We start from the raw sequence: 10,801 nt of genomic DNA, 5'->3' as shown, positions 1-10,801 counted from the left end.
CAGAGAGGAAGCTGTAGCGAGCCAGGGGCGACGCGACGAGAGGCGGGGCGAGAAGCGGAGGTCGGAGGAGCCAAATGTCGCGATGAACTGCCGACGCAGGAGAACCGGGGAGCATGCCAGAGCGGCAGCCGGACGGCAAGGCGGGGCACCGGCCGTGCAGGCGACGGCAGCAGGAGGGGCGGAGCGCCACGATGTCCGGGCACAACCTTGGTCGGACCGCCCCGCGACACCCCACGCCGGAGCGCGGCGGCGGCGAGCGGTCCGAGAGCCCAAGGAGGCCTTTTTGCCGGGCGTCGTCGGGGGAGCTGGCGCGGCCGCGAGAGAGTGCCTGAACTACCACGCCGAGGTGGCAGCCCGCTCTCCACGCAGGTCACAGCCAGACGAGCCGGAGGCTCCCGGCGCACGATCGGCCGGCCGGCGGCCACGCCGTCAGCCTCCGCGACATCGGCCCAACGCAGCTCCGAGGTCAGGGTGGGTAGGAGGGGGCGGCAGGCGGCGCATCCGAGGAAGGGGCTACCGCGGGGAGGCGCTCCGGCACCAAGGACGCCGGCGGCGAGTCGCCCTCGGGGGCGCAGGAGCTGTAGGCGGAGTCCATCTCCTTTCTAATATTCTTTGAAGCATAAAGCAAACGAAGTTTGATGTTCCATCACGTGTATTTATTATAGCGTGCTCAATCGATCCCCATGTGTCTGATAAATGTTCTCTCGTTGCTGTGTTGTACGTATAGGCTGGCAAGGATGTGGCGAGTGATCGGCGACGGGGCGACGGTGATGAAGCGCATGGCGGACATGGCGAGCGTGCTTCTCTAGTTGTGGGCCGTGCGGTCGATCATCAAGACTTGTATGTACATGTGCTATCCAGATTGAAGAAGGCAACTGAAAAAGGATTCCCATATTAGGCGGCGCCTGATCTGCTGTCTATTGTGTTCATGTGCATTTTTCCTCGACATGTCTCTGCTTTCTTTCTGCTTCTAACCATCTGATTGATTTCAATTCTTTTATGATATGCATGGCAATATAAAAATAAGTTCATCACTGACATCTGCATGTGCGAAGCAAGAACCGAACAAAAGAAAGTCGAATGGTCTGGGTGTGCACCTGACTGCCTCAGGAGGCTCGCCCCCCATCTACTAGCAATACCATCGTTTAGCACATCAGCACTTTCAAGATATACAAAAACCATACAACTAAACTAGACTGCATAAATGTAAATATGTACCTTCAATACATAAACTGACTTTATAAAATATATGGTTTCATGTGTGCTATAGTTGAGATGCATAAAAAAGATCTATTTATGGGCACCGAGATTAAACATGCGATATTGGCGGAATTCCCTGGGAGTCTAGACAAAGATAAACCACCCTGACATAGATAGATCTACCGGCTGCCGGTATGGCATCGACTACAGGGCCCCATGAGCTCAAATTGAACAGCCAATGGAACTCTCCCAGCTATGTATCTACCAACAGTCTTCACAGCTCTATGAGCTTCGTCAACACCTCTCTTGCTCATCGGCCAGCATTTGGCAATCCTACTTGAGGTAGTGCATTTGCCAATGGTACCAGGCCCTTGAATACACCTATTGTAGTCATAGGTTGTGTCCAGCGTCAAGCGCTCAAGCGAGTGTGTGCTCTCAAGGATGTGAACCGTGAGCTCAACCAGGCTCTTGGCTGAACAGAATCCCGTGATCGTCATGTGTCTGAGGCGGTTATGCGACAAGTCCAGCTTCTGCCTCGGGCATTCGTCATTATCTCCAACAACAGGATAGTGTGTCATGACATACTCATTTACCTGCATACATATATAATGTCAATGTCGAAGTGTAATACGGTAATACCATAGATACATCTGAGAGATATGGATAGTGACTTACGTGTAGGGTGAAAGACTCCAAGGCAGGAGAAGCATCAAGAAAAGAAACCAAAGAAAAGAAGTCATAGCTTGGAGGGAAGCCTTTGGGGAGGACTGCTTTGAGTCTAATTTCCAAGTTCTTGAGGTGGGGTAGCTTGGATTGTAGCAACGGAGTGTTGGCATTCTGAAAAATGATAAATTCCAAGATTAATCATGTGTTCTTGCATCAAACTACTCCTATACACTGTTCCCTATATACTTGAATGGTCCCAATAATTTGATCATTATAAGATGGTAAATGCACATACCTCGCTACGACCAACCAAAATAAGACTCTCAACATTCCTTGCAATGGACGGAAGACTAGTGCGAGCATAAAAAAGAACACCAGACGGGCATGCAGATGATAACTGTACATGCTTAAGTTGAGAACAATTTCTCACGTAGATTTCTGGCAAAGCGCTGTCATAGTTAAAATAGCAGAGGTTTGGAGCATCAATCTCTACAACCCGCAGCATGCTGCAACGTTGAACATGAAATCTCTTAAGATGCTGCATCGTACAAGGTATTTTCAAGCAAATTATCCCATGGCATGCGAATATTCTGAGCTCCTCTAGAATAGAAGATTTTGAAAACAAGTGCTCCAATCCTTCCTCGGTAGTGTGGACAAAAGACAATCTTACAGTTTTCAACCTTGCCAAGGAGCCAAGTGTTGATGTGGGATGAAAAGTGCAAGAGCCGATGTGAAGAAACTGAATTGAACTTGCAGCTCCCTCATCAGACAAAACTGAACACGGGAATTTGTAAATTTTCTTCATGGATAAAGGCATCTCCAAGTAAAGATCTTTAAACCCAGACTTAACGGTTCTTCGGAGCCACCTGTCCAGGTAGGAGGCTTTGATATTGGTGCAAGGGGTAAGAATAAGCCTAAGTGTCTCCACCTTCACCCCTTTGTCATGATGGTTTTTAAGAATTTTGTCAACTTTGTCAATGAGATAGATTTTTCTTTCCTCAAATTCTATGTGACTCAACCCAAGCGCACAGTCGTTGAGTCTGAGTTTGGAATAGCATCTCCATGAACGCAGGAATGCATGAGACACACAGGCAGCACAAGCAGCGTCTTGTATTGGTAAGAGAGAATGTATATGATGTAAGATGTCCTGCAAAAACAAGGTTCATCAGTTATACTGTAGTACCTATTAGCTGACTGCAATAATAAATCTAATCAAAGACCAGTAAAGTAATGAATGAAGATGACAATGCATCAATAGAGCCAAGTAAATGTAAATATCGTTGGAGGAGCACGGGCAAACAGTCGGTTTGTTGTTTTTCCTATCGTCAAAGTTGTATGCCCAAATGTAATAATACGTATTCTTGTGCCAGCAGTTATGATAAAGAATTAATTGTATCTGAATACTTTGTTGACAGCAAAGTAAGTAAAACATACCTCCGGTAGTTTGTCAAAAAGACTTTGTTGTTTCATATTCTCAGCAACTTGAGGAATATCAGTACCACCTTGATGATGGTTTATTTGAGCCGACGAAGCCTTTGATCCACTAGTATCTGCAATACAGCAGAGAAGGTAATACTATGTCACAATTTTACTCGAGCAACTCGGAGAAGACAAGGTAAAATAGTCGGTCCGGCTATAAAGAGTCAATAATCTGAAAAATTGTTTACATGAGCTCTTAGAGAGCTATATATATTTTTCTTTTTACATTCATTCACATAAAAGAGTATAGTAGTAGCACGCTAACCCGAGCATCCATTGAGGATGGTTGAAACTGTTTGGGATATACATACAGTAAGAAATACGGTTTGTCTAATTCACATCTAGATGTTTTTTTAAGGATGTCACATCTAAGCTCCCACAAATATATAATGCAGCAACAAAAAATAAAAATAAAAAACAAAAAAATAAACCACAAACAGAGTGGACATCAGCTTAGATGTGACATAACTATGTCACATCTAGATGTGTCCAGACAGACCCTAAGAAATAAGCGAGGAGAGTATACGTACTTGCAGCAGCCGTATGACGTTTCCGCAGCCAACACCAGCGATGCGGATGCCGTGTCCTGTGCACCGCGTGGAGGATCGCCACGGATCGAGATGGGAAAAAACATAGGCGCCGACGACGACGAGGGGGCGACATGGATGGAGGCTCGAGGAGAGAGATCGTTAGGCTTGAGGAAGGAGGTGGCGGTGAGAGAGATCTGGCGCGGCGACGGCGGAAATTAAGGATCCGCCGACCGCCGCTCTCCTATCTTTTACCTTTATGTATCCGCCCAACGCCCGACTATTGTCCCCTAGGCCCAACAGCCCAGTTAAAAGATGGATCGCTCAAGGTAAAAATAAACAGTAAAGACAATCGAACTCTACTCAACTGGGCGCCTCGCGAGCGGACGGACGGCGAGTCGGCGTTGCCGCGCTGGGCTGACCGGCTGAGCAAGGGGCGACGAGCGACGCGGCGGCCGGCGGCCTTGGCTGTGGGTTGGGAGGGCAGCCAGATTTGCTAGTTTCTATTACCTCCGTTCCCCCAAAAAGAGATGTATCTAGTCTAGACACTCATAATGGGGATTGAATTTACACCGGAAGAGAGAGAGAGAAAGAGGATCCTTTTTTTTAATAATAAAGGGGTGAAGAGAGAGAGAAAGAGATAGAAAGGGATCTGGGGAGACCGCCGCGCCCGGCCCGGGCCTGGACTGGAGAGAAAGCCAGCGGTGCTGCGAGCCACATCGATAGCTCCGCCCTTGACGATAGCGTTTCCTTTTTTCTTTTTTTGAGACAAACGATAGCGTTTCCTGTTAATAGCGACTAGATTTCCCTTGATTTTGGCCTCTCTCTGTAATGCAACGTGAAGGCCCAGCCCATCCATATACGTCAGACAAAAAAGTAGGCTATTGTACAAGGCAATGGGGAACGCACGCACGCCTAGGTCAGATCAGATCAGATCGTGGCTACGTTGGTTGGTGGCAGGGCCGGCCCTGAGGGGGGGCGGCCGCCCCGGCCCCCCCAGGTCCAGGGGCCCCCCACGTCGCACATAGCCCATGGGACTCAGAAGCAGGGACGCTAAACACTTGTATTAGACCCGATCGATTAATACGCAGCCGCAAGGGCCTACCAGCCAGATGCAGCGAGTTCACGATGATGATGGCGAGAAGTTTGCTGTAATTGCCAGTTTTCTTAGGAGGCTGAGCCGACGAGCCGTAACGATCCCGATTCCAGGCTCCAGGTCGAGAGACGAGTTGCTGGCGCTGGACGAACCGCCGCTAGGGTTCAGTACTCCCAAGAACTCCGCTCCGCTCTCTGGTTTCTAGGCGCTGGACGCGCACGCCCTTTGCCGAGCGCCTCCGGCAGGAGCCAGATGCAAATTCACATCGTGTTATCATTGAGATGGGAACTCACCGATCCAAGGTAGGCCTATATCATATCTTTAATTTATCACTTCCTATGTTCTATTCACATACATTATCTATCTATAGATTCACGTTCGCTCGTCTGTTGCATTGTCTTGTGTGACGTGATTAGCTCCATCAGTTGATCGTGACGCATCTCGTAAGATTCACAAACATAGGTCTATAAGAGCCCCATAATTCCTACACTGGCCTTCGTCCTGGCGCGCGCAGCATGGAGGGTAGACTGTTGTGCTATATTGGCGTTCTATGTGTATGGTGTGGATTTTTTAAATCTTGACCTATTCTAATTAAGTAATTTATCTTCATATACATCATGCATATATATAGCTTGCATTGTTCAAGTTTTGAGGCAAATTTTTAGCGCGCATGGCCATTAAAAAGTATATGTGGAGATTCCGTCGGTGACACACTATTCGTATTTTTTTTCTCGCTCTTAATATATAGCAGCTCAGCTGTCATTTCCTAAAAAAGTGTATTGAAAAGAAGTTTTTGACCATAAATTAGACCAGTCAAATTGTGAGACAAATATTTTGGTGGACTGCTCGACACCTCAAGGGGGTGCGGCTATCTCATTATATATAAGTACCAAAGGGTATAATATACAAGATGTATATACAAGTCTACGTATACACAAGTCTACGTACATATACAGTCTAACACCCTCCCTCAATCTTAACTGTGACCTGAAGTACAAACTAAGTTAAGATTGCGCCTACAGCCTACAAACTGTGGTTGAGGAAGAGGCTTCGTGAAGATGTCAGCAAGTTGATCCTTTGATGAGATGAACTTGATGCTAAGTAGCTTCTGTGCAACTCGTTCTCGAACAAAGTGATAGTCAACCTCAATATGTTTCGTCCGAGCATGAAACACAGGATTAGATGACAAGTATGTAGCACCAATGTTGTCACACCAAAGTACCGGAGGATGAGCTGAAGAGACTCTCAACTCACGCAACAAGGACTGAATCCAAATGATCTCAGTTGTCGCATCAGCCACTGCTTTGTACTCAGCTTCTGTGCTGCTGCGAGACACCGTAGCCTGCTTGCGAGCATTCCAAGCAACCAAATTAGAACCAAGAAACACTGCATACCCCCCCGTGGATCGACGGTCATCAGGACTACCAACCCAGTCTGCATCGGAGAAGGCTGAGATGTCAGAAGATGGCGCAGGTTGGAGGAGCAAACCATGAGAAGCAGTGAGACAGACATAATGCAGGATACACTTCACAGCTGACCAATGAGAAGTCCTGGGTGCATGGAGAAACTGACAGACACGGTTGACTGCATAAGAGACATCTGGTCTGGTGATAGTAAGATACTGCAGACCTCCAACAAGACTGCGGTACTCAGTGGCATCATCAGGTGAAAGAGGATCTCCATTAAGAGCAGACAACCGATCAGTGGCAGACATCGGAGTACTGGAAGGTTTACACTTCAACATACCAGCACGACGTAACAGGTCGAGAGCGTACTTCTTCTGAGAAAGAGTTAACCCAGGAGAAGACCGTGAAACCTTCAGGCCAAGGAAGAAGTGTAGAGCACCAAGGTCCTTGACAGCAAAATCACCACTCAAAGCAGCAACAAGACGATCGGCAGCAGCATCTGAGGAACTAATGAGGATGATATCATCAACATAGACCAGCAAGTACATCGTAACTTCAGGTCACTGAAGCAGAAACAATGATGCGTCAGCAGTGGAGGGGATGAAACCAAGCGCCCGCAGAACAGATCCAAGACGTGCGTGCCATGCACGTGGAGCCTGTTTGAGTCCATATAGCGCCTTGACAAGACGACAGAGATGGTGAGGACGGTCAGGATCCACAAACCCTGGCGGCTGTCGCATATAAACCTCCTCCTCTAAAACTCCATGCAAGAAAGCATTCTGCACATCAAGTTGACGAAGGAACCATCCTCGAGTAACAGCAAGGGACAACAGCAAACGAATAGTAGTGGGCTTGATAACTGGACTGAATGTGTCTGCATAATCAAGACCATACCTCTGTTTGAAACCCTTAGCAACGAGCCTCGCTTTGTAGCGTTCAATGGAGCCATCAGCATGCCTCTTGACTTTAAACACCCATTTAGAATCAATAATGTTGATCCCAGATACTGGAGGAACAAGCTGCCATGTGTCATTCTGCAACAGCGCCTGAAACTCCTGTTCCATCGCAGCACGCCAGTGAGGAATGCTCAGGGCAGCCTGAAAATGACGAGGCTCAGCAGTAGGATCCTCCACAGCATGAGCCATACAAGCAGCAAGCCACGCCACAGTCCCATCGGTACGGATCTTTGGCTGGAACACTCCTGTCTGGCTGCGTGTGCGGGCTCGAGGAGCAGCAGCAGGTGGCGGCAACACCGGACTAGACTCGGGTGGCGACAGAGGAGAGGCCGAGCCACCCGAGCCTGGTGATGTAGGAGAGCCAGGCGGCGTGGAGCTCGCGCCCGAGCTCACGCCGGAGCCAGGCGGCGTTGGGGCCGGCGAGACCGGCCCATCTGGAGCCAGACCCGGCCCCCGTGAAGAAGCGCCTGATCCAGGCGAGGAGGCGACCGGCTCGGGGGAGGCCCGCACCGAGGCAGCAGCCGGCTGGGGAGTTGCTCGTGCCGAGGCAGCAGCCGGCTCGGGAGAGGCCCGCTCCACGGCCGGCTCGGGGGAAGCCCGCATGGGGGGCGGGAGCGACGCCCGGGTGGTGGCCGCGGGTGCAGCCCCGTCGGGTAGGCGGGCGCCACCCGGTATGCATGCCCCATGCAGAGGACCGTCGTCCAGGTCCAGGGCTGCCGGCGGTGCCTGTTCCTCAAGGAGCTCAAGACGAGCACCACGTCCAACACCTGCAGCATGATTAGGAAGCAACGCAGGAGCATATGCAGCATCTACAAATTGACCAGGCGAAGGTGTGATAGAGGAAACGTCCGGTGGAGGAGTGGTAGAGTTGTTCGGAAGTGCACGAAAAGGGAACACATTCTCATCAAACACGACGTCACGAGAGATGTAAACGCGATTTGTGGGAATATGTAGGCATTTGTACCCTTTGTGAAGGGAACTATAGCCAAGAAAAACACACTTTTTCGACCGAAACTCTAGCTTATGTTTGTTATACGGACGCAAATGAGGCCAACAAGCACACCCAAACACTTTGAGAAAGGTGTAGTCTGGAAGTTCATTAAGCAAGAGTTTAAGTGGAGTTTTCATATTCAGTAGTCGTGAGGGCAGCCTATTGATCAAAAAACAGGCAGTGGAAAAAGCATCACTCCAGAACCTAAAAGGAACGGAGGCATGAGCTAATAAAGTAATGCCAGTTTCTACAAGATGACGATGCTTACGTTCAGCAGCCCCATTCTGCTGATGTGTATAAGGACAAGACACACGATGTGTGATCCCAAGTTTGTTAAAGAACAAGTTGAGATGATGATATTCACCCCCCAGTCGGTTTGAACATGAATAATTTTCTGACTAAGGAGACGCTCAACGTGTGCTTGAAACTGTAGAAAAACATCAAACACATCAGACTTTTTCTTAATAAGATAAAGCCAAGTAAACCGACTGTAAGCATCAATGAAACTGACATAATAATTGTGTCCACTAACAGACGTTTGGGCATGACCCCAGACGTCGGAAAAAACAAGCTCAAGAGGATGTTTCACAACACGACTAGACTCTGAAAACGGAAGTTGGTGACTCTTGCCCTGCTGACAGTCATCACAAATAGTTTCAGCAGTTTTATTTGACACAACTGGTAGCTCATGACGATGTAACACATGACGAGCTATAGGAGCAGCAGGATGACCAAGGCGCGCATGCCAATGTGTAGGAGACACACGAACACCACTGAGGCCTTGGGGAGAAAACTGCATAGGAGGTGCGGTGGGCGCGTCAAGTGCGTACAGGACACCGCGAAGACGACCACTAAGCAGAACGGCCCTCGTGTCCCGATCCTTGATAAAGAAACGAAAATGGTGAAACTCAGCATGGACATTATTATCACGAGTAAGTTGTGGAACAGATAACAAACTACGTGAAGCAGTGGGAATACGAAGAACATTAGAAAGATGCAGTTTCCGTGAATTGTGTGCAAGAAGTGATGCCTAACCAACATGAGAGATGCGCATACCTGCTCCATTAGCGGTGTGCACCTGATCATGGCCACGATACGGCTCCTGAGTGGAGAGCTTGCCCATGTCGTTGGTGAGGTGGTTCGTAGCGCCCGTGTCCATGTACCATGTAGGATCAATGGAGTAAGACGGAGTGCGGCCATGGTCAGGACCCGTCACGGCGGCCGCGGCTTGCTTTTCATTCCCTTTGCCATTGTTGCCGAGGCCTAGGAAGTCTTGCTTGTAACGACGATGACAGCGAGACGCAACTGGCGCTCAATGCCACAGAGCTGACAGGCCTGCGGAGCTCCGCAGGAAGAGCAACATGCCACCGGACGGTTGCCGCCCGTGATGTTCGGAGCGTTGCCCCGCGAGGCCGGCGAAGATGGCGCCGGTCTACCCCCTGAAGATGGCGCCCGGGGGGTTTTGCCACGAGTGGCCGCATTGGCGGAGGCGAAACCGGGGGTGGCGCGGCACGCCTTGATGCGCTGTTCACGACCGAGTAGGCGTGCATAGAGCTCCCGAGGTGGGAGCGGATCGTCACGGCCATGGACGTTCTCAACGAGGTTGTCATAGTCATCATCAAGCCCATTCAGCACGAAGGTGGTGAACTCCTCATCCTGCAGTGGCTGGCCAACGGAGGCCAACGTGTCGGCGAGACCCCGCATCTTGTTGAAGTAGTCCGTGATGCTGAGGTCACCAAGCTTAGTCTCGCCCAGCTCAGTGCGTATAGAATGAGCACGCGCTTGAGACTGAGAGGCGAAGCTGGTGTGAAGGGCCGCCCACGCCTCTCGGGACGTAGCGGCGAAGATGACCAGCGACGAGACACTCGGGGTGAGCGAGGACTGGATGGCGGAGAGGATGGCCTGATCCTGGGCCACCCAGGTGTGATAGGCCGGGTGATGAGGAGGCGGACACGGGATGGATCCGTCAACATAGCCTTCCAGGTAGCGGCTCCGCAGAAGAGGCATGACCTGAGCACGCCAGGACAAGTAGTTGTCCGGCGTGAGTTTCACCGGCAACAGGTGCGAGAAGTAGAACGGCGCCGGCATCGCAGTTAGATCGGTAGGAGCGGGCGGCGGTGCATAGTGGCCCAGCGAGGGCGCCGCCCCGGAAGGCGCCGAGTAGAGCGGGTAGTGCCCTGAGGATGCACCCGGGACCCCGTACAGCGAGGCAGCCGCAACCCCATGCGACGCCGCGCCGGGTTGAGGCAGCGCCGAGTAGTGCAGGGGCGACGCCGGGTAGTGGTGCGTCGGGGGCGCAGCATAGGGTGGCGGCGGGGCGCCGTATCCGGGCGGCGGCGGGCCGTAGTACGACGACGGCGGCGGCGGCGGCGCCCCGTAGCCTGGAGGCGGGGCGACGTAGGGTTCCGGCGGCGGCAGCGCCCCGTAACCTGGTGGCGGGGCGATGGAGGAGCCCGGCGGCGGCGGGGCCCCGTAGGGCG

The 10,801-nt window shown here is 51.0% G+C and overlaps 1 protein-coding gene across 2 annotated transcripts; it reads right to left on the bottom strand.

Annotated features, from left to right (window-relative positions):
• Positions 1-1,201: 1,201 nt before the first annotated feature.
• Positions 1,202-4,548, bottom strand: LOC123072390 (uncharacterized). 2 transcript variants are annotated; one of them, XM_044495944.1, is made up of 6 exons: positions 4,241-4,548; positions 3,876-4,152; positions 3,301-3,416; positions 2,162-3,013; positions 1,876-2,037; positions 1,202-1,793 (listed from the first exon to the last, which is right to left on the bottom strand). In XM_044495944.1, the coding sequence occupies exons 2-6, from the start codon at positions 4,006-4,008 to the stop codon at positions 1,380-1,382; spliced, it is 1,677 nt and encodes a 558-aa protein (XP_044351879.1). In that variant the 5' UTR covers positions 4,009-4,152; positions 4,241-4,548; the 3' UTR covers positions 1,202-1,379. The 2 variants fall into 2 exon arrangements, with proteins under 2 accessions (XP_044351879.1, XP_044351880.1); XM_044495945.1 differs by having other exon boundaries at positions 3,876-4,162; positions 4,241-4,540.
• Positions 4,549-10,801: the final 6,253 nt, after the last annotated feature.

Source organism: Triticum aestivum, chromosome 3B (assembly GCF_018294505.1).
Source record: "Triticum aestivum cultivar Chinese Spring chromosome 3B, IWGSC CS RefSeq v2.1, whole genome shotgun sequence".
NCBI lineage: Eukaryota > Viridiplantae > Streptophyta > Magnoliopsida > Poales > Poaceae > Triticum > Triticum aestivum.
This window is presented reverse-complemented; position numbering and strand designations above follow the sequence as displayed.

Coding starts and splice junctions, on each gene's coding strand:
- LOC123072390 (XM_044495944.1), bottom strand. CDS start 4,008: ATGTCGCCCCCTCGTCGTCGTCGGCGCCTATGTTTTTTCCCATCTCGA. Junction 3,417..3,875: donor ACGTCATACGGCTGCTGCAA/GTACGTATACTC, acceptor GCTGTATTGCAG/ATACTAGTGGATCAAAGGCT. Junction 1,794..1,875: donor TGGAGTCTTTCACCCTACAC/GTAAGTCACTAT, acceptor ATATGTATGCAG/GTAAATGAGTATGTCATGAC.